Source organism: Ascaphus truei, chromosome 12 (assembly GCF_040206685.1).
Source record: "Ascaphus truei isolate aAscTru1 chromosome 12, aAscTru1.hap1, whole genome shotgun sequence".
Taxonomy (NCBI): domain Eukaryota; kingdom Metazoa; phylum Chordata; class Amphibia; order Anura; family Ascaphidae; genus Ascaphus; species Ascaphus truei.
Genome location: NC_134494.1, coordinates 6,353,649 through 6,375,318, shown reverse-complemented (window position 1 = coordinate 6,375,318; position 21,670 = coordinate 6,353,649). Strand labels below are relative to the sequence as shown.

Below are 21,670 nucleotides of genomic sequence, written 5' to 3'. Positions count from 1 at the left end.
GAGAGGCACAGGGGGGGTGGAGAGAGGCACAGGGGGGGTGGAGAGAGAGGCACGGGGGGTGGAGAGAGAGGAGGAGGGGGGGGGGGAGAGAGAGGAGGGGGGGGAGAGAGAGGAGGGGGGGGGAGAGAGAGGAGAGGGGGGGGAGAGAGGGGGGGGGTTGAGAGAGGCACGGGGGGAGAGAGAGGCACAGGGGGGAGAGAGAGGCACAGGGGGGGAGAGAGAGAAGCACGGGGGGGGAGGAGAGAGAGAAGCACGGGGGGGAGGAGAGAGAGGCACAGGGGGGGGGGTGGAGAGGCACAGGGGGGTGGAGAGAGAGGCACAGGGGGGGTGGAGAGAGAGGCACAGGCGGGGGGTTGAGAGAGGCACGGGGGGGTGGAGAGAGGCACGGGGGGGTGGAGAGAGGCACGGGGGGGTGGAGAGAGCGGCACAGGGGGGGGGTGGAGAGAGAGGCACGGGGAGGGGGAGAGAGAGGGGGGGGTTGAGAGAGGCACGGGGGGAGAGAGAGGCACAGGGGGGAGAGAGAGGCACAGGGGGGGAGAGAGAGAAGCACAGGGGGGAGGAGAGAGAGAAGCACGGGGGGGAGGAGAGAGAGGCACAGGGGGGGTGGAGAGAGGCACAGGGGGGGTGGAGAGAGAGGCACAGGCGGGGGGTTGAGAGAGGCACGGGGGGGGTGGAGAGAGAGGCACAGGGGGGGTGGAGAGAGGCACGGGGGTGGAGAGGCACAGGGGGGGAGAGAGGCACAGGGGGGGGGAGAGGCACAGGGGGGGAGAGAGAGAGGCACAGGGGGGAGAGAGAGGCACGGGGGGGGAGAGAGAGAGGCACGGGGGGAGGAGAGGGAGGCAGGGGGGGAGGAGAGAGAGGCAGGGGGGGAGGAGAGAGAGGCACGGGGGGTGGAGAGAGAGGCACAGGGGGGGTGGAGAGAGAGGCACAGGGGGGTGGAGAGAGAGGCACAGGGGGGGTGGAGAGAGAGGCACAGGGGGGTGGAGAGAGAGGCACAGGGGGGGTGGAGAGAGAGGCACGGGGGGTGGAGAGAGGCACGGGGGGTGGAGAGAGGCACGGGGGGTGGAGAGAGAGGAGGGGGGGGGAGAGAGGGGGGGGAGAGAGGAGGGGGGGAGAGAGAGGGGGGGTTGAGAGAGGCACGGGGGAGAGAGAGAGGCACGGGGGGAGGAGAGAGAGGCACGGGGGGTGGAGAGAGAGGCACAGGGGGGGTGGAGAGAGAGGCACGGGGGGGTGGAGAGAGAGGAGGGGGGGAGAGAGGGGGGGGTTGAGAGAGAGGCACAGGGGGGAGAGAGAGGCACAGGGGGGAGAGAGAGGCACAGGGGGGGAGAGAGAGGCACAGGGGGGGAGAGAGAGAGAAGCACGGGGGGGAGGAGAGAGAGAAGCACGGGGGGAGGAGAGAGAGAAGCACTGGGGGGAGGAGAGAGAGAAGCACTGGGGGGAGGAGAGAGAGGCACAGGGGGGGGTGGAGAGAGGCACAGGGGGGGTGGAGAGAGAGGCACAGGGGAGGTGGAGAGAGCGGCACAGGCGGGGGGTTGAGAGAGGCACGGGGGGGGTGGAGAGAGAGGCACAGGGGGGGTGGAGAGAGAGGCACGGGGGGTGGAGAGAGAGGAGGGGGGGGAGAGAGAGGGGGGGGTTGAGAGAGGCACGGGGGGAGAGAGAGGCACAGGGGGGAGAGAGAGGCACAGGGGGGGGGTGGAGAGAGAGGCACAGGGGGGGGGGGTGGAGAGAGAGGCACAGGGGTGAGAGAGAGGCACAGGGGGGGAGAGAGAGAGAAGCACGGGAGGGAGGAGAGAGAGGCACAGGGGGGGGTGGAGAGAGGCACAGGGGGGGTGGAGAGAGAGGCACAGGGGGGGTGGAGAGAGAGGCACAGGCGGGGGGTTGAGAGAGGCACAGGGGGGGTGGAGAGAGAGGCACGGGGGGGTGGAGAGAGGAGGGGGGGGGTGGAGAGAGGAGGGGGGGAGAGAGAGGAGGGGGGGAGAGGGGGGGGGTTGAGAGAGGCACGGGGGGAGAGAGAGGCACAGGGGGGAGAGAGAGGCACAGGGGGGGAGAGAGAGAGAAGCACGGGGGGGAGGAGAGAGAGAAGCACGGGGGGAGGAGTGAAAGGCACAGGGGGGGGGGTGGAGAGAGGCACAGGGGGGGTGGAGAGAGAGGCACAGGGGGGGTGGAGAGAGAGGCACAGGCGGGGGGTTGAGAGAGGCACAGGGGGGGTTGAGAGAGAGGCACAGGGGGGGTGGAGAGAGGCACGGGGGGGGTTGAGAGAGGCACAGGGTGGGGGGGTTGAGAGGCACGGGGGGGTTGAGAGAGAGGCACGGGGGGGTTGAGAGGTACAGGGGGGGGGTTGAGAGAGAGGCACAGGGGGGGGTTGAGAGAGAGGCACAGGGGGGGTGTTGAGAGAGAGGCACGGGGGGGTGTTGAGAGAGAGGCACAGGGGGGGGTTGAGAGAGAGGCACGGGGGGGGGTTGAGAGAGGCACGGGGGGGTTGAGAGAGGCACGGGGGGGTTGAGAGAGCACGGGGGGGTTGAGAGAGGCACGGGGGGGTTGAGAGAGGCACGGGGGGGTTGAGAGAGGCACGGGGGGGGGGTTGAGAGAAGCACGGGGGGGTTGAGAGAGGCACGGGGGGGGTTGAGAGAAGCACGGGGGGTTGAGAGAAGCACGGGGGGGTTGAGAGAGGAACGGGGTGGGGGGGATGAGAGAGGCACGGGGGGTTGAGAGAGGCACGGGGGGGGTTGAGAGAGGGGGGTTGAGAGAGGCACAGAGGGGGGGGAGAGAGGCACAGAGGGGGGGGAGAGAGGCACAGAGGGGGGAGAGAGGCACAGAGGGGGGAGAGAGGCACAGAGGGGGGAGAGGCACAGAGGGGGGAGAGAGGCACAGGGGGGGGGAGAGAGGCACAGTGAGGGGGAAGGGAGGGGCACAGTGGGGGGTGGGGGGAGGGGGAGAGAGGCAAAGTGGGGGGAGGGGGAGAGAGGCAAAGTGGGGGGAGGGGGAGGGAGGCAAAGTGGGGGGAGGGAGGCAAAGTGGGGGGGGGAGGCAAAGTGGGGGGGGGGGAGAGAGGCCCAGTGGGGGGGGGGAGAGAGAGGCACAGTGGGGGGGGGGGAGAGAGGCACAGTGGGGGAGGGAGAGAGAGGCACAGTGGGGGGGGGGAGAGGCACAGTGGGGGGGGGAGATAGGCACAGTGGGGGGGGGGGAGAGAGCACAGTGGGGGGGAAAGAGGCACAGTGGGGGGGGGAGGCACAGTGGGGGGGAGAGAGGCACAGTGGGGGGGAGAGGCACAGTGGGGGGGTGAGAGGCACAGTGGGGGGGGAGTGAGGCACAGTGGGGGGGGGAGAGAGGCACAGTGGGGGGGGAGAGAGAGGCACAGTGGGGGGGGGAGAGAGAGGCTCAGTGGGGGGGGGAGAGAGAGGCACAGTGGGGGAGGGAGAGAGAGGCACAATGGGGGGGGGGAGAGAGAGGCACAGTGGGGGGGGAGAGAGAGAGGCACAGTGGGGGGGGGAGAGAGAGAGGCACAGTGGGGGGGGAGAGAGAGAGGCACAGTGGGGGGGGAGAGAGAGAGGCACAGTGGGGGGGGGAGAGAGAGAGGCACAGTGGGCGGGGGGAGAGAGAGAGGCACAGTGGGCGGGGGGAGAGAGAGAGGCACAGTGGGGGGGGAGAGAGAGGCACAGTGGGGGGGGAGAGAGAGGCACAGTGGGGGGGGAGAGAGAGGCACAGTGGGGGGGGGGGAGAGAGGCACAGTGGGGGGGGGGGTTGAGAGGCACAGTGGGGGGGGGGTTGAGAGGCACAGTGGGGGGGGAGAGGCACAGTGGTGGGGGGGGAGAGAGGCACAGTGGTGTGGGGGAGAGAGGCACAGTGGAGGGGAGAGAGGCACAGTGGGGGGGAGAGAGAGAGGCACAGTGAGGGGAGAGAGAGGCACGGTGGGGGGGGGGAGAGGCACAGTGGGGGGGGAGAGAGGCACAGTGGGGGGGGGAGAGAGGCACAGTGGGGGGGGAGAGTGAGAGAGGCACAATGGGGGGGGGGGAGAGAGAGGCACAGTGGGGGGGGAGAGAGGCACAGTTGGGGGGGAGAGAGGCACAGTTGGGGGGGGAGAGAGAGAGAGGCACAGTGGGGGGGAGAGAGAGGCACAGTGGGGGGGGAGAGAGAGAGGCACAGTGGGGGGGGGGAGAGAGGCACAGTGGGGTGGGGGAGAGAGGCACAGTGGGGGGGGGGATAGAGAGGCACAGTGGGGGGGGAGAGAGGCACGGTGGGGGGGGGAGGCACAGTGGGGGGGAGAGAGGCACAGTGGGGGGGGGAGAGTGAGAGAGGCACAGTTGGGGGGGGGAGAGAGGCACAGTTGGGGGGGGGAGAGAGGCACAGTGGGGGGGGGGGGAGAGAGGCACAATGGGGGGGGAGAGAGGCACAGTGGGGTGGGGGAGAGAGGCACAGTGGGGTGGGGGAGAGAGGCACAGTGGGGGGGGAGAGAGAGGCACAGTGGGGGGGGGAGAGAGAGAGAGGCACAGTGGGGGGGGAGAGAGGCACTGTGGGGGAGAGAGAGAGAGAGAGGCACAGTGGGGGGGAGAGAGAGGCACAGTGGGGGGAGAGAGAGGCACAGTGGGGGGGGGAGAGAGAGGCACAGTGGGGGGGAGAGAGAGAGCACAGTGGTGGGGAGAGAGAGGCACAGTGGGGGGGGGAGAGAGAGGCACAGTGGGGGAGAGAGAGAGAGGCACAGTGGGGGAGAGAGAGAGAGGCACAGTGGGGGGGGAGAGAGGCACAGTGGTGGGGGGAGAGAGAGGCACAGTGGGGGGGAGAGAGAGGCACAGTGGGGGGGAGAGAGAGAGGCACAGTGGGGGAGAGAGAGAGGCACAGTGGGGGGGAGAGAGAGGCACAGTGGGGGGGAGAGAGAGGCACAGTGGGGGGGGGAGAGAGGCACAGTGGGGGGGAGAGAGAGGCACAGTGGGGGGGAGAGAGGCACAGTGGGGGGATGGGAGAGAGGCACAGTGGGGGGGGAGAGGCACAGTGTGGGGGGAGAGAGAGGCACAGTGGGGGGGAGAGAGGCACAGTGGGGGGGGAGAGAGGCACAGTGGGGGGGGGAGAGATGCACAGTGGGGTGTGGAGAGGCACAGTGGGGGGGAGAGAGGCACAGTGGGGGGGATAGTGAGAGAGGCACAGTGGGGTGGAGAGTGAGAGAGGCACAGTGGGGGGGGAGAGAGAGGCACAGGGGGGGGAGAGAGGCACAGTGGGGGGGGGGAGAGAGAGAGGCACAGTGGGGGGGGAGAAAGATAGAGGCACAGTGGGGGGGGGGGAGAGGCACAGTGGGGGGAAGAGAGAGGCACAGTGGGGGAAGAGAGAGGCACAGTGGGGGGAAGAGAGAGAGGCACAGTGGGGGGGGGGGAGAGAGGCACAGTGGGGGGGGGGTGAGAGAGGCACAGTGGGGGGGAGAGAGGCACAGTAGGGGGGGGGAGAGAGAGAGGCACTGTGGGGGGGAGAGAGAGGCACAGTGGGGGGGGGGAGAGAGAGGCACAGTGGGGGGGAGAGAGAGGCACAGTGGGGGGGAGAGGCACAGTGGGGGAGAGAGGCACAGTGGGGGAGAGAGGCACTGTGGGGGAGAGAGGCACAGTGGGGGAGAGAGGCACAGTGGGGGAGAGAGGCACAGTGGGGGAGAGAGGCACAGTGGGGGAGAGAGGCACAGTAGGGGAGAGAGACACATTGGGGGGACGGGGAGAGATACAGCGGGGGGAGGGGGAGAGAGAGGCACAGTGGGGGGAGGGGGAGGAGAGGCACAGTGGGGAGAGGGGGAGGAGAGGCACAGTGGGGGGAGGGGGAGGAGAGGCACAGTGGGGGGGGGAGGAGGAGGAGAGGCACAGTGGGGGGGGGGAAAGAGAGGCACAGTGGGGAGGAAAGAGAGGCACAGTGTGGAGGGAAGGGAGAGGCACAGTGAGGGGGGAAGGGAGAGGCACAGTGAGGGAGGAAATAACATTTTGGCAATTTTTTTAGGCTAATTGCACTACTTGTTATAGCAAAACTGTTATAGTATTATAACAAGCCGTTTTAGTGCGATATTATCCAATGTAGTGTGTGTGCAGCGCACAGCAAGAACAGAGGGAGAGAAGCAGGTCTGGCAAACATGTTCTCTTTTATGGGAAGCCTCTATTTTATGGCTTCCCATTAAAGAGAACATTTTTGCCAGATCTGCTTCTCTCTCTCTCTTCTTACTGTGCGCTGCACACACACTGCATTGGATTCTCCTGACTTGGATACAGCTGCACGCTTTGGGGAGAGCTGCTGGGGACTTGTGGGTACTCATACCTGGGGCCAACCCAATGAGGAGGGGGAAGCGTCTCTGTATGCTAACCCCCACCTTCAGGGTGTTCTAGAGCTCCTTCTATAGGTTTAGTACATTGATTATTATTATATCTTTATTACCCAGTTTGCTCTTTCCCTTTCATCGAATGGATACAATTTGATATAGGATCAGGTACTTGAGCACCATCTCCCATTTATATTAGTGCGATATTACCCTGTTATCGGAGCTTTGTGAATACATGCAATATTGCACTAAAAGGGCCGACCTGTTACAGCTATGTGCAAGCCACCCTATGCGTTTTGCAGCCCTCGGCCTCAAATTACAATTTGTTCCCATTTTCTATCTGTTTAACGCAACTGATTGTAGTTTTGTGCCAATTAGAATAATTATCCCATTAAGAGGGATGCTGTAAATACTGCCAGACAGTCGCAGTACAAGCCACCCCCTGACGAGGTGGCTGAGCGCTATGAAACGCGTAGGGTGGCACCTGCCTCTAAAACATTTAAAGGAAACGTTTATTTTCAAGTTAGTTTAGTTAATAGTGAAAACGTGGTGTTTCTGCTGCAATTTGGTTAAACGTTACCCATCTCTAGCAAGATAAAGTAGTGTGAATTTGGTGTTCGCTATTTACAATAAATACGGTATATTTTAGTTTAACCCCTTCAGGGAGTTAATGTGAAATGCATCATTATCATCACATTGGATTGAGAGAATAAACGTTACCTGTGGCGCTCTATACCCAAAATGTGTATAAAAGTCCTTCTACGGGACTGTAACGGAAGCAACCATAACGCCAAGTAGTGTCTCGCTTAGTAAAGAGATGACCATGACTTTTGGGTGAAGATGACGTCATAGTCATCTCTTTACTAAGCGAGACCACAACAAAGGTTGCGAGTATAATTTGCCTAAGAAACAACTATATGTATCTATACAGCGAGTGTAACTAAGATGTGGACCGTGAAGGAATCCACTAGCAGTTAGGTTTCTGCACAGACTCCTCTTAGAACTATGGAGATAAACGGAGGGTATTCTGAGCAGCAAGGATACAGTGCTTGATATTGCACCCTGTGAGCTCCAATTACCCACACAACCAACAGCTCCTGTATGTGCTCACATCTAATATATGTAGCACAAAAATATATATATACTAAATTAGCAGGAAGTGGGAACCACGTCACAAGCGTGACTAACAAAATAGGAGACCACAGAGGCTAAAAGTCCACAGTATATAAAGATATTTTGTGTGCTCTAAAACATAGAGCAGTGTAACCTGAGGAGAACAGAAAGCACTTGCCAAAAGTAAACATTCTGTCGAAGTGTCTTATGTGCATATGCAATTATTCTGTATGCACATATTAGACAACTGGAAGTTGTGTAACTGTATACACCTTGTACTAATCAAAGTACTGTTTACTGATATAGATACTTAATTTAAAACAAGAGAATACACCTTTTGCTTTATATATATTTTATTAGGAAGCAAAACAAAGGGAACAATTAACCACACGCATCACTATCACAAGAACGTAAGGATGGAATCACTTTATTCAACAACATACATCACAATTTATCACTATATGTACACAATGATATACATATGTTTGCACCTTAATAGTGCACTTTATTTAAGTTTGGTGATTTACGATCGACATTACACAATTCCTTTAACATTAGCATTTTTTTATTTTCACTTTTACTTCTGCGTGTGAGAATTAAGGGATACCTTGTAAACTATTATAGGCAATATTGTCAAATTAGTCTCATTTACATATAAGACTAATCTGATACGCTTATTTTGTGCAAATAAAATAAAATACACGTAAGTGGAGGTGAAGTTTCACCTCTTTTAGAAAAAATAAGGCTTTGTTCAAGAGGTTGAGTGCAAGCATTACAGGGATTACTTTCTCCTTTTTTCTACCATTATTTCCTATCCCAGTATGCACCCCTCCCACAAACAACTACCTACAACCATTTAGCTGAGCAGAAGCTGTCGCTTTATTTACTTAACCATCTTCCTACACACCCTTATGTCTGGGCTGCCTCAGAGGGTGCGCCCGATCGGTTCCTGTGGCACCGTGGACTCATATACCGGGAACAAACCCTGGTGCTCCAGTCAGACCATGGACAGGTAGGCGACAGCTAGTGGTTCCCAGGAAGTATAGGGAACTGTTGTTGCAGGTAGTCCATGCTATCCCACTGGCAGGGCATCAGGGGGTCACTTGCACCAGAGCCCGGCTACTGCAGACCTTCTACTGGCCGGGGGCATCACAGGAGGTATCAGCATTCTGCTGCACCTTTGATGTCTGCCAGTGAGTAGACAAATCGGGTGACTGTGCGAAGGCTCCCCTGAAACCACTACCGGTGATCAGTGAGCCCTTCCAGCGTGTAGCGGTAGATGTAGTGGGTCCACACTGAGTGTGTGCAGTGTGCAAAAAAAAATTTATTTTTTTTTTAAATTTAATTTTTTTTCATTTTATTTTTTTAAAACGGGAGCGACGTGAAAACCACGTTATAATGGGTCGCGCTATAACGGGGTTTAGCTGTATTTGTTATTTATATGATTGTCACGTATAATACTGCTTGAAGCGCTATGTATATTAATGTTGCTATATAAATAAAGACATGCATGTGTACATACATACACAAAGTTGTAGGGACTTGAAAACTGTGGGAAGTGTTGGGAGAGGGTGGGGGCTGTAGGGGCTCTCCCAGAATGAGGTTCATATATGTAGTTCAGGTTGCATTTTGCTAATAATTTAGTAGCACATCCCACAAAGTATTCATTGAATGCATTTGCAATGTTAGTGGGATTTGCCAGAATAATATCCTCCTTAATGATATTACATGGTTGTTGATGGCTAGAAGGCTGGAATATATAGTTGGTAACCTTCCAGAAGTTAGCTGGATTTGATGTATTCTGGTGAAGATTGTCAGAGTAATATTGTGCTTTTGCATGTCTTGTTTGCCTTGTGAACATATTCCGCAGGCACCTGTAGTTATCCTTGGTAGTGCCAGTTACTTTGTAGCTTTTCCACAACCCATCCCTACGATGGTAGAGCGATATAAGGTCTGTTGTTACCCACAGAAGGTGGGCCCCACAAACTCTTATTCTGCTGAGTGGAGCATGGGTATCACCGAGGTTTAAGAACTCGGATTGGAAATAGTCGAGTGCGAAATCAGGGTCCAGTATTAAGTCAATTCTGTACCAAGGGCAGCTGGTACGACCAGCCAGAAACTATTGTGGGTTAAAGATTCTAAATGTTCTAGTGAGGGAAACTTTAGGGCTTGATTGGGTTGATCTTATTTTCCTTACACAGTACAGAGGGTGGGCTATGGGGACAATTTAGGAGCATACATTGAAAAGTGTCTGCAATATAAAATAACACCCTTTATAGTCCGGTAAGAACATACAAACCCGATCGGTAATGCACTGAACTTATCGAAGTTTAGTGAATTGGCCCCTTACACTATAATACAATTTATAAATATATTCAAGGACAATACAAGGAATTTTTAAATTGAACTTTTTATAGTGTATAACTTTCATTTCTAAATAGATATGCTGAACTAGTTAAATATATGAAGAACACTGATCTAGAGAGAAATTGAATTTACATTGATTAAGTGAGGAGGAAATATTTATTTCCACTTATGAGACAAAATTGGAAAATTATTAATTTGGGTGTTTCTTTGCCTTCCTCTGGATTAATGTAAATAACTATACTGTAATATAACAATACTGCTGCGGCACAGTTTATTCGAGCATTTGCCCGTTCTGTGCCGCAGCAGTAGCCTGGCGCGCGCCCGAGTGTGACGGGCGCACGCCGAAGCAGCGGAAGAGCGCCCTCCGATCGGGGCGCTCTCCCTACCGCTGCCGGGTCCGCCGGGTCCCCCGGAACCCCCTGCCGCTGTCCCGCGATCGCGGGACACCAGGGCTCCCTCGGGGAGCCCCTGGACACGCGTGCAGGGGGCGCACGCTCCCGATGACGCGTGACCGCGCGTCTATGATGCGCGGCACGCCGAGGGGCGGCCACTAGCAAGCCGGGAGATTTCCCGGCTTGCGGTACCGACCACACTTCAATAAAGTGTGTCGGTAGTGTATAACTTTAATTATATGATTCAGTATCTTGCACAACTAGAATGTTATAGAGGTTGAACTTAATGAAGATTTGTCTCTCATTAAAATGTACTTTGTTGCATTACAATGTTATATTTTCTCACCATAGATGTATCTTCAGCACATGACTGATCCGTGAACAAGAAGCAATGTAAGAAATGTCCCAAACATCATAAATTACAGAGGTGTTAATGGAATATATTTTAAGAACATCAAGATTTCACAAGTCTGTATGAGAATTGGAACAAGATTACAAGAAACTTGGCAGAGCATTCCTATTCATCAACAGCATTTTAGTAAACTTGCAAACATTACAATACCATTCAAGAAAAAGAGGGTTTAAAGAGCAGAGACATGAAAACCTACAGTGGGACATACAGTAATGTTATACAGCAAATAATGTATACTGGGAAGAATTCCTATAACTGCTATGACTGTGGGAAAAGCTTCAGTCAGAAACCAAATCTTGTTAGACACCAAAGAGTCCACACTGGGGTGAAACCCTATAACTGCTCTGAATGTTGGAAAAGCTTCAGTCAGAAACCAAATCTTGTTACACACCAAAGAATCCATACAGGTGTGACACCCTATAACTGCTCTGAATGTGGAAAACGCTTCAGTGATATATCAAATCTTGTTACACACCAAAGAATCCATACAGGGGTGACACCCTATAACTGCTCTGAATGTGGGAAAAGCTTCAGTCAGAAATCAAGTCTTGTTGCACACCAAAGAATCCACACAGGGGTGACACCCTATAACTGTTCTGAATGTGGGAAAAGCTTCAGTCAGAAATCAAGTTTTGTTAAACACCAAAGAATCCACACAGGGGTGACACCCTATAACTGCTCTGAATGTGGAAAAAGTTTCAGTGATAAATCAAATCTTGCTACACACCAAAGAATCCATAAAGGGGCGATACCATATGACTGCTCTGAATGTGGGAAAAGCTTCAGTCGGAAATCAAATCTTTTTAGACACCACAGAATCCACACAGAGTTGACACCATATAACTGCTCAGAATGTGGGAAAAGCTTCATTGATAAATCGCATCTATTTACACACCAACGAGTCCACACAGGGGAAACACCCTATAACTGCTCTGAATGTGGAAAAAGCTTCAATCGAAAATCAAATCTTGTTAGACACAAGTTAATTCACAAAGGAAAGTCTCCCTCTTACTATTAATGTGAAAATATACAAAATACTATTACAAAACGAAATAAATATATTTTTTTGAATTTAGGGAAAAGGGAAATAATTGCCTATGCAAGTTGTAATTTAAAGGAGTTACGAACTGTGATAATGCAATCAGGAGTGGATTTAACATCGTGGCGAGCTCCTATTGGCTGAAGCAGCACACGTGTGGTACTAGGTGGCGAGTAGATTTTTTTGTTTGGCGAGTAGATTTTTTGGTGATTAGTCGACCACTGGATATAGATATATACATATATATATATGTACAGTGTTCGACAAATCACCCAAAAATCTACTCGCCCAACCAAAAAATCTACTCGTCACCTAGTCCCGCCCCCAACTCCGCCCCTAGTCCCGACCCTAGTCCCGCCCCCAACCCTGCCCCTATTCCCGCCTCCAACCCCGCTTTAAAATAAAATATATAAATAAAATACATTTAATAAATTCCTAGTCAGAACAACATTCGTTTTTGACATAAATGTATTTATTGTATTACATTATACTACAATTAGGTGTGTGTGTCAATGTCGGATCTAGAAATAAAAGCCAGATGTGAATGACTAGTTTCCTGAACCCCTTAACCAGTGTCTGGACGTCGGCGCTTCACAGAGAGAGACAGACAGAGAGACAGACACACACACACACAGAGCGGCACACCCACACACACACACACACACACACACACAGAGAGAAAGAGAGACACACAGAGAAAGAGAGACAGAGAAAGAGAGACACAGGAAAGAGAATGAGAGACACACTGAGAATGAGAGACAAAGAGAGAGTGTGACAGAGAGCGCGAAGAAGAGAGTGCGACAGAGAGAGCGAAGAAGAGAGTGCGACAGAGAGAGTGACAGAGAGGGAGAGGGCGACAGAGAGGGAGAGGGCGACAGAGAGGGTGACACAGGGAGAGGGTGACACAGGGAGACGGAGAGGGTGGGTGACACAGGGAGAGGGTGACACAGAGAGGGTGAGAGGGAGAGGGTGACACAGGGAGAGGGTAACACGGAGAGGGAGAGGGTGACACAGGGAGAGGGTAACACAGGGAGAGGGAGAGAGGGTGACACGCACAGACACACAGACACTCCCTCTCACTCAGACAAACACACACACACACAGTCTGTCACTCACACACACAAACACTCACCCGCACGGCAGGGGGTCGCACATGGCAGCAGTGGGGCCTCCGCATGGCAGGGGGGGTGCACATGGCAGCGGGGGCATCCGCACGGCAGGAGGGCCTCTGCAAGGGGCCGCGCCCCCTCCAGAGGCGGACGCAGACGCTGATAGAATGGAGAAGGGCCGGTAGGGGATTTCCCCTGCTAATAGCTGAGCTGGCCATCAGAGCAGGAGAAGAGCAGGGCTCGGGGTTTTCATTAACAGCTGAGTGCTTGTGTGACAGATCCGCAGACTGTCCACAGAGGCAGCACACCGACGCCGCGTGGGGTGAGGAGGAGGGGGGGGGGTCACGGAGGCCGGGAGAGATTGGGGTGAGGGGGGGGGTCACGGAGGCCGGGAGAGATTGGGGTGAGGGGGGGGGGGTCACGGAGGCCGGGAGAGATTGGGGTGAGGGGGGGTGGTGGATGGCCCGATGGGAGGGGGGGCGGATGGCCCGATGCGAGGGGGGGCAGATGGCCCGATGTGAGGGGGGCGGATGGCCCGATGGGTGGGAGGGGCGGATGGCCCGATGGGTGGGAAGGGCGGATGGCCCGATGGGTGGGAGGGCAGATGGCCCGATGGGAGGGAGGGGGGGTGACAGATGGCCCTACAAGGGGCTGGCTGCCGGAAGGGGGAGGAGTGGAAGCGCTGAGGAGGGAAAGTATTGCTGAGAGGCGGGGGAGGAGCGAAGGCAGTGCTCAGAGAGCCGGAGGCGGGGTAATCTCCCCCAACAACATGAACCCGCCTCCGGCTTTTTTTTTTTTTCTCCAGTGCGAGTGCGGGAAAAACAGAAGCGCGAGCAGGGAAATTTTAAAAACACAAGTGTGCTGCTTGGGCCAATATTTACTCGCCCGGAGGTTAAATCCACACACCCCGGGCGTGTAAATGTATATAATTGTCGAACACTGTATATGTTTATACATACATATACACACACATCAACTACATTATACAGAGGTACACCCATATGGTATGAGGTACACCCATATGGTTCTGTTAACATTGTACTTGACATTGCTATTAATGAAAATCTAATTGGCAAAATACAGTATATTCGATTTGCATATGAAAAATACAAGTCATTTAAAATTGAACATGCCTACATTCTAATTTGTATAGGAGAAATAGGAATATTTTATTTCTTTGGGTGGAAGATTATTTTATCCAAATTTACCAGATTAAAAAATGGGGCAAGAATAGCATTAAAATGATCAGAAAAAAAGAACCCAAGTTGAGTGCAATGTTACATTTATCTTGATGTATCAGAATTGTAAGGCAGGTTTGGACTTGTTTCACAGCCTGAAGACTGGTTAATAACTTCCTCCTCCTTCTGTATTCACTCCTGGTAGTTATTCCTTTTCAGACATTGTTTTGGAATCCGCTAATTCAGGACGTTCATATGGGAAAAAAAAGATCGTTCCTCTTTTTTGTTTTATCTTTTTACAACTGTTTAATATATTTAAGCAGTAGATTGTGGTGCTCAGATAGTCCAATATGATTTGTATACATATATAAATGTAGTAATAAATGTCCAGATACTCATGCGACGTCCACAAATGAGTGTAGAAGGTAACTGAAATGGGTATGCACCTAGCGATGTACACTTGACAACCGCAACCAATGGTGCACAATTTTTACCCAGACAGTATAATATAAGAAAGATTGTATGGTATACACAAGGTAAATGACAGGGCACTATGGCCCATTACCTGTATACTGTACCTTGAAGGGACGTCCACTGTGTGCATCCACAGGTAACGAATCCACAGTCAGAGCTCTGCCTACCTACTCTGACTGTTTAATATATTTAAATGTCTTTTTGTTTGTCTGCAATTTGTATTCAGTGTGTGGAAACCAATCTGTATTCTCGCTACCTTAATCACATCCCTACTTCTTTTCTGTATGCCTTGTAAAATAACAATAAATAATAAATAACTAGTGATTGAAGAGATGCTGTGAGTGGGTACACAATGCCAATGTCATAATAGCTACAATTTTATTTTCCTTTTTGCGTGTGTGTGTGGTATATACAGTTGTGTGAAAAAGAAAGTACACCCTCTTTGAATTCTATGGTTTTGCATATCAGGACATAATATCAATCATCTGTTCCTTAGCAGGTCTTAAAATTAGGTAAATACAACCTCAGATGAACAACACATGACTTGTTCACCGTGTCATGATTTATTTAACAAAAATAAAGCCAAAATGGGAAGCTGTGTGTGAAAATCTAAGTACACCCTTACTGCTTCCATAGGAATGAAGATGCTAAGTAGCAGACAGGTGCTGCTAATCAAATGCCCTTGATTAATTGATCATCAGCAAGTGTGACCACCTCTATAAAAGCTGAAGTTTTAGCAGTTTGCTGGTCTGGAGCATTCAGGTGTGTGTTAACACGCCAAGGAGGAAAGACATCAGCAATGATCTTAGAGAAGCAATTGTTGCTGCCCATCAATCTGGGATGGGTTATAAAGGCCATTTCAAAACAATTTAAAGTCCATCATTCTACAGTGAGAAAGATTATTCAAAAGTGGAAAACATTCAAGACAGTTGCCAATCTTCCCAGGAGTGGACGTCCCAACAAATTCACCCCAAGGTCAGACCGTGCAATGCTCAGAGAAATTGCAAAAAACCCAAGAGTTACATTTCAGACTCCACAGGCCTCAGTTAGCATGTTACATGTTAAAGTTCATGACAGTACAATTAGAAAAAGACTGAACAAGTATGGTTTGTTTGGAAGGGTTGCCAGGAGAAAGCCTCTTCTCTCTAAAAAGAACATGGCAGCACGGCTTAGGTTTGCAAAGTTGCATCTGAACAAACCACAAGACTTCTGGAACAATGTCCTTTGAACAGACGAGACCAAAGTGGAGAAGTTTGGCCATAATGCACAGAGCCACGTTTGGTAAAAACCAAACACAGCATATCAGCACAAACACCTCATACCAACTGTCAAGCACGGTGGTGGAAAGGTGATGATTTCGGCTTATTTTGCAGCCACAGGATCTGGGAACCTTGCAGTCATTGAGTCGACCATGAACTCCTCTGTATACCAAAGTATTCTAGAGTCAAATGTGAGGCCATCTGTCCGACAGCTAAAGCTTGGCCAAAATTGGGTCATGCAACAGGACAACGATCCCAAGCACACAAGCAAATCTACAACAGAATGGCTGAAAAAGAAAAGAATCAAGGTGTTGCAATGGCCCAGTCAAAGTCCAGACCTCAACCCGATTGAAATGCTGTGGCTGGACCTTAAGAGAGCTGTGCATAAACAAATGCCCACAATCCTCAATGAACTTGTGTGGATTCGCCATCCTGGCGGTCGCAGACCGTTTCCTCACCCCAACAAGCCTTCCGTGACGGATACCCAGGATGTGCGGTTTCGTGGTCCCAGTATGCGCGTGTGGACCTTGTGTGTTCTGACCCGCCCGCGGATTTGGATCCCACTCCCATCTCTGTCGCATGACGGGTGCGTTCGGCCAGCCTCCCTGCCTCCCTGAGTCAAGCCCCGCCCCCGCTCTGGGGAAAGTCAGGACCGCCGTGGGAATGACGCACGTTCTCGGCTCCGCCCCCTGACCTCCGTGAGGCGCGTGGGTTGGCGCATGACTGGTCCCGCGCCCTCTTGTCCCAAGAATCGGCGTGGGAGTGATGCGCGCTCCAAGCCCCGCCTCCTGGCCTCCGTGACGCGCGCGAGCAGTGCCACCTTCATCCCCGATTAGGCTACATCATAGGGCACACCTGTGTGCACCAGCAGCCTATCGGTTCTTACTTCCTGGTTCTGCCCTGACTGGCTATTGGAGGCTCCTATTTATACCTTCAGTCTGCTATCATTCCTTGCTGAGCATAGTCATTGTGACGCCGTGCCTTGCCACATCCTTGTTCCTGAGACCTTGCCTTGCCTTATCTGCCTGTTAACCTCTTGTTGCCTGAACCCTGCTAGCACCTTGGATTCCGCTTCTCTCCACTCCTGATCCGGCTTGTATGACCATTCTCCTGGCTCCAGTCCTGATCTTGGCTAAGTACTCCAACGATCCGATATTCTCCTATCCAGAATCTGGCTACGTACCCCGACTATCCCATACTCTCCAATCCTGAACCTGGCTACGCACACTGACGATCCGCAACTCTCCGCTCCTGAACCTGGCAAGTACCTTAACCATTCTACTATCTGTAATACTGACATGGCTTGAACGACTACTCTACATCCTAGGCGTGCCCCCATGGCTGTGGGTCGGCGTTATCCAATCCCCTACCTCAGCACTGTTGTCGCGCTTCGTTTGGTGAACTACGCGTTGCAGTATGCTCAGCAACACAAACTTCGACCCGCTGAGGTAGGAAGAGTCCTGCGCACACACGCAAGCTACCTAACCGCCTCAGAGGAAAAGATTGTGGGTAGAGAGCAAACCATGCTCTCCCTTCAGGAGGACTTTCGCACCCTTTCTCGTGCTTTACAGGAACTGCATTCCCCTCTTGTACCTGCTGTTCCTGAGATTCCCACTACTCCCGCTTTGCATTTTTCTCAAGAACCTCGCTTACCTACTCCCAACCGTTATGGGGGCGACCCTCATGAATGTCGTTTTTTTTTTAATCAATGCTTTATACAATTTGAAATGAATCCTTCACGCTTTACGGCACCCCGCACCAAGGTAGCGTGTATTTTTTCTCTCCTTGTAAATGACGCTCTTCCCTGGGTATCTCCCATCTGGGAGCGAAGAACCGACCTCACACAGAATATGGGAGCCTTTGCCCGGGAATTCCGGAAAGTGTTTGATACACCCGGTCGTAACGTATGTGCTTCCTCTACACTTTTTCATGTTTCCCAACGCAGTCGTTCAGTAGCCAAATACCCTCGAGTTCAGAACTATAGCTGCCGAGACCGACTGGAACTACGTAGCCTTGGCCGCAGCCTTTGGGCAAGGTTTATCTGAAACCTTGAAGGATGAATTGGCAGCCTACGATCGTCCCATCGATTTTTGAGGAACTCATCGCTGTTTGTATCAAGGTGGATCGTCGCCTCCTGGAGAGACGTTCAGAGAAGGTTCACCATCGTACCATCCCAGCACGGATCAATCCGTGATCAATCAGGTGAGCTCCACTGAAGTTTCTACCCCGGATACGTCCGAACCTATGCAATTAGGAGGTACCAGTTTTTCCAAATATGAGAAATTACGCCTCAAAAATGCTGGCCTATGTCTTTATTGCGGTGTTTCTGGACACTTTGCCTATTTTTGTCCCCAAAAGTTGGGAAACGCAAAGTTCCCATGAGTTCTGGGGGAGTCTCATTGGGAACGCTTTTTCTCGCCCCTATTTCTACTGATAACCCGTCTCACATTCTTGTCCCCATTACACTCTTTGGGGAGGGATTTCAAGTATCCACACTTGCTTTCATCGATTCAGGTGCCAGAGGAAACTTCAAAGATCAAGCCTTCGCAGAACACCATCTGGTTCCTACCAGGCACAGAAAGAAGCCCATCGCTCTTGAAGCCACAGACAGAAGACCTCTGCAGCCGGCATTTATCTCCTTGGAGGCAGAGGTGCTCCAACTCAAGGTGCAAGACACACACCTGGAATAGATCCAATTCAATTCAAACTAGATACTTAAGCCACATAAGAGCAAGAGCGGCTCGGTCTTCACACGTGCACGCGCAGGGGTCTGAGTCCCTCCGCATCCATAGTCTCTAACCGCGAGTTGATGCGGTTCCCTGCCTGTGCGATCTATCCAGGCTCTCAGAGTGCCCCAATGGACACTTTGAGTCTCGTTGTAATTTGATACAGGCAACTGTTGCTCTTATGTGGCTTAAGTATCTAGTTTAGTTCCCCTCTTACTGCTGGTATTCAGGGATCTCCTGACAGCAGCTATAGGGGGATACTTCACTTCCAACACACAGTCTGTTGCACTCAGCCTACCTACATGTGATTACCAGTGTGTCACGATTCCCCTGAGCAGAACTATCACAAAGGTGTGTTAGTCCATGACCCAGTATATACTGACCTCTACATCTGGGTATCTGTCAGCGTTAACTCTCAGGTCTACAAAGGCAAAGTGACACAATGTAATACACACCTTACTATTCAAATCACAGTAAGATTGAGCTGAGAGCATTATTTAGGCAGCTATCACTATTTGGTTTTTATACTGTATGAACCAGTACTACTATTTTATAAATGTGTACACTACCACGTGGTCTAGACAGTCTCTGATATATAGGAGAATGAGTTTATTCTGTCTCACTATGCACACTGTGCAAATAGCCTTTCATTAGCGTCATAAGGTTATTAGAGGTCATATCCTCCCTACCACCGCACACAGAAGGAGGTTACCTTAGGTCAACCTGACTCAATATCCAACTTACCATAGAATTATTCTATCGAGACTCATTGTATGCTGGAACTGTTCAGATCTCATGTAATCATAGTTTATCCACTACAAGTATACACTATTATTTATTCGGTTCATTTTACTTTGCCATTAGTGATTTGCACCCCAATACTTACCCAAGAGACACCCTGTAAAAATTGCTCCTCACTTCAGATCCTTATAAGGACTGTTGGTTAGTGTGTAACCTGATTATCACGGAACACACAGCTATCATAGACCCTGAACCTATACGGTTCAAGTATTGAAGGTCAGCTTACCTTCAGGTCGTCTGTTTTTAATACCCATTATTTTATCTCATTGGTACACTAATAAAGTTATGTTTTAAATCATTCACTCATCACACAGAGCATGAACCTGAGTGCTGTATTTGGGTTCTATCTCTACCCTACTCCCTTCCATTTATACACCCAAAGCATCGTTCACCTAATACTTGTTTGAGGCAGCAGCAGGGGCTACCATATCAGTCTACATTGCAAGTATCTGTTAACATTTTCTCAACAGGCCCGGCAACGCACTACCACACTCCGGGCACACCCTCACTGCTGTGGGTGCGTGTTATAACCTTACCCACCTCAGTACTGGGGACTGGCCAGGTCTGCGGGCATACAGGCGTTACATTATGCAGAGCCCAATAAATGCAGACCCCCCTGAGGTGGGCTAAGGCGTTTCCTTGGAACATTTACAAATTGTCAGTAGCCAGTTAACCACTGTTTCGCAACAGCTTGCTAACCTGTCTCTCCAGGAAACCCCAGTGGCTCCGTCACCTCCTGTCTCAGTGTCCTACGGTAACTCAGGACCACGTATACCACCTCCCAACCGGTATGATGGGGACCCTCTCGCTTGCCGTGGATTTCTAAACCAATGCGAGGTGCAATTTGAAATGTCTCCCTCTCTCTGTCCTACCGGCCGTACCAAGGTGGCCTACATTTACGCCTTACTAACCGGCGAAGCCCTCGCATGGGCTTCTCCCCTTTGTGAGCACAAACCTGAGTTGACCCAAGATTACCCTAAATTTAGGCATGCATTCCAACAAGTGTTTGACACTCCTGCACGCCGGGAGACGGCCGCCTTTTCTTTATTTCACATCTCACAGGCACGAAGATCGTCTGCTAGATATGCTATAGAGTTCCGCACTCTCGCCGCGGAGACTCAATGGAATGACGAGGCACTAGCCGCAGCATACTGGCACAGTCTATCTGATACATTAAAAGATGATCTCGCAACTCACGCCCGGCCGTCTTCTCTGGAACAACTGATTACTCTCAGCATACGTATGGATCAACGTACCCAAGAACGATGTCACGAGCGACACTGTTCCCGTTCTCTTCTTCCTTCCTCTGTCTCTCACAGGTCTCCTGCTTCGCCCTTCCTGGCTTTGGATGCTCCTGAACCGATGCAAATCGGTAGCCAACAACTACAGGCTGGAGAGAATGAGACGTCGTCAGAAGGGTCTCTGTTTCTATTGTGGTTCCCCAGAACATCGGCTCCAGAACTGTCCCCTGAAGCCGGGAAACGGGAACACCCAGTAAAGGTAGAGGGGCTTTTGCTGGGTACAATCTCTTCTTGCCCCTCTCTCCCTAAGGACCTCCCAAAGAAACTCTTGCTTCCTGTAACGCTGACGGGCCCTAATCTTCTATTAGAAGTTAAAGTTTTCATTGACTCCGGGTCTGGCGGCAACTTCTTGGATCACACCTTCGCCTCTGAGAATCAAATCCCTCTGGTCAAGAAAAAAGCGCCCATTGGACTTGAAGCTATCGACGGACGTCCGCTTCAGCCAGCTTTCATTATCTGGGAGTCCATTCCTCTTACGTTGACCACGGCGGATGGCCATAAGGAGGTGATAGTTTTTGATGTCTTCCATTCTATACAAATTATCTTTAACTGTGCATGCAATGTCTTGTATATAATGTATACCCTGCTCATTATGTCACTGTATTTGTAAACATGTCTTATTTGTCTTAACTCTGTGCCCAGGACATACTTGAAAACGAGAGGTAACTCTCAATATATTACTTCCTGGTAAAATATTTTATAAATAAATAAATTCTCCCACCGTTCAGGTCATTCTAGGATTGCCTTGGCTGCAGCTCCACAATCCGTGCATAGATTGGACCGATTCCTTACCTATCCAATGGTCTTCTTAGCCTGAGCCTCTGTCTACCACTACTCCTGCTGCTGTGCTCGCTGGTTTGGATTCCGTTCCTTCCGACCTATCTATCCTGCCGAAGGTGTATCACGAGTTCCTGGATGTTTTCAATAAAGTTCAAGCTGAGGTACTGCCTCCCCATCGTCCCTACGATTGTCCTATTGATTTAATTCCAGGAACCATCCTCCCAAAGTCGAAGTCATATCCTTTATCCGTTCCTGAAACTGAGGCTATGACGTCTTACATCCAAGAAAATTTGGAGAAAGGATTCATCTGCAACTCTACTTCCCCCGCTGGGGCAGGCTTCTTCTTCGTGAAGACCCTGTATCGACTTTCGCGGACTCAACAAAATTACGGTAAAAAAACGTTATCCTCTTCCCCTAATTTCTGAACTTTTCAACTGTCTTC

The 21,670-nt window shown here is 51.8% G+C and overlaps 2 protein-coding genes across 3 annotated transcripts in view; one reads left to right on the top strand and one right to left on the bottom strand.

The window, feature by feature from the left end:
* The window catches only part of LOC142464336 (uncharacterized), an 898,100-nt gene that overhangs the window by 236,689 nt on the left and 639,741 nt on the right, over nt 1–21,670 (bottom strand). The gene's annotated exons all lie outside the window — the stretch shown is intronic.
* Nucleotides 8,212–11,632, top strand: LOC142464333 (uncharacterized). Its single transcript, XM_075567838.1, has 2 exons — nt 8,212–8,402; nt 10,501–11,632. Exon 2 carries the CDS (start codon nt 10,746–10,748, stop codon nt 11,577–11,579), a length of 834 nt encoding a protein of 277 aa, XP_075423953.1. The 5' UTR covers nt 8,212–8,402; nt 10,501–10,745; the 3' UTR covers nt 11,580–11,632.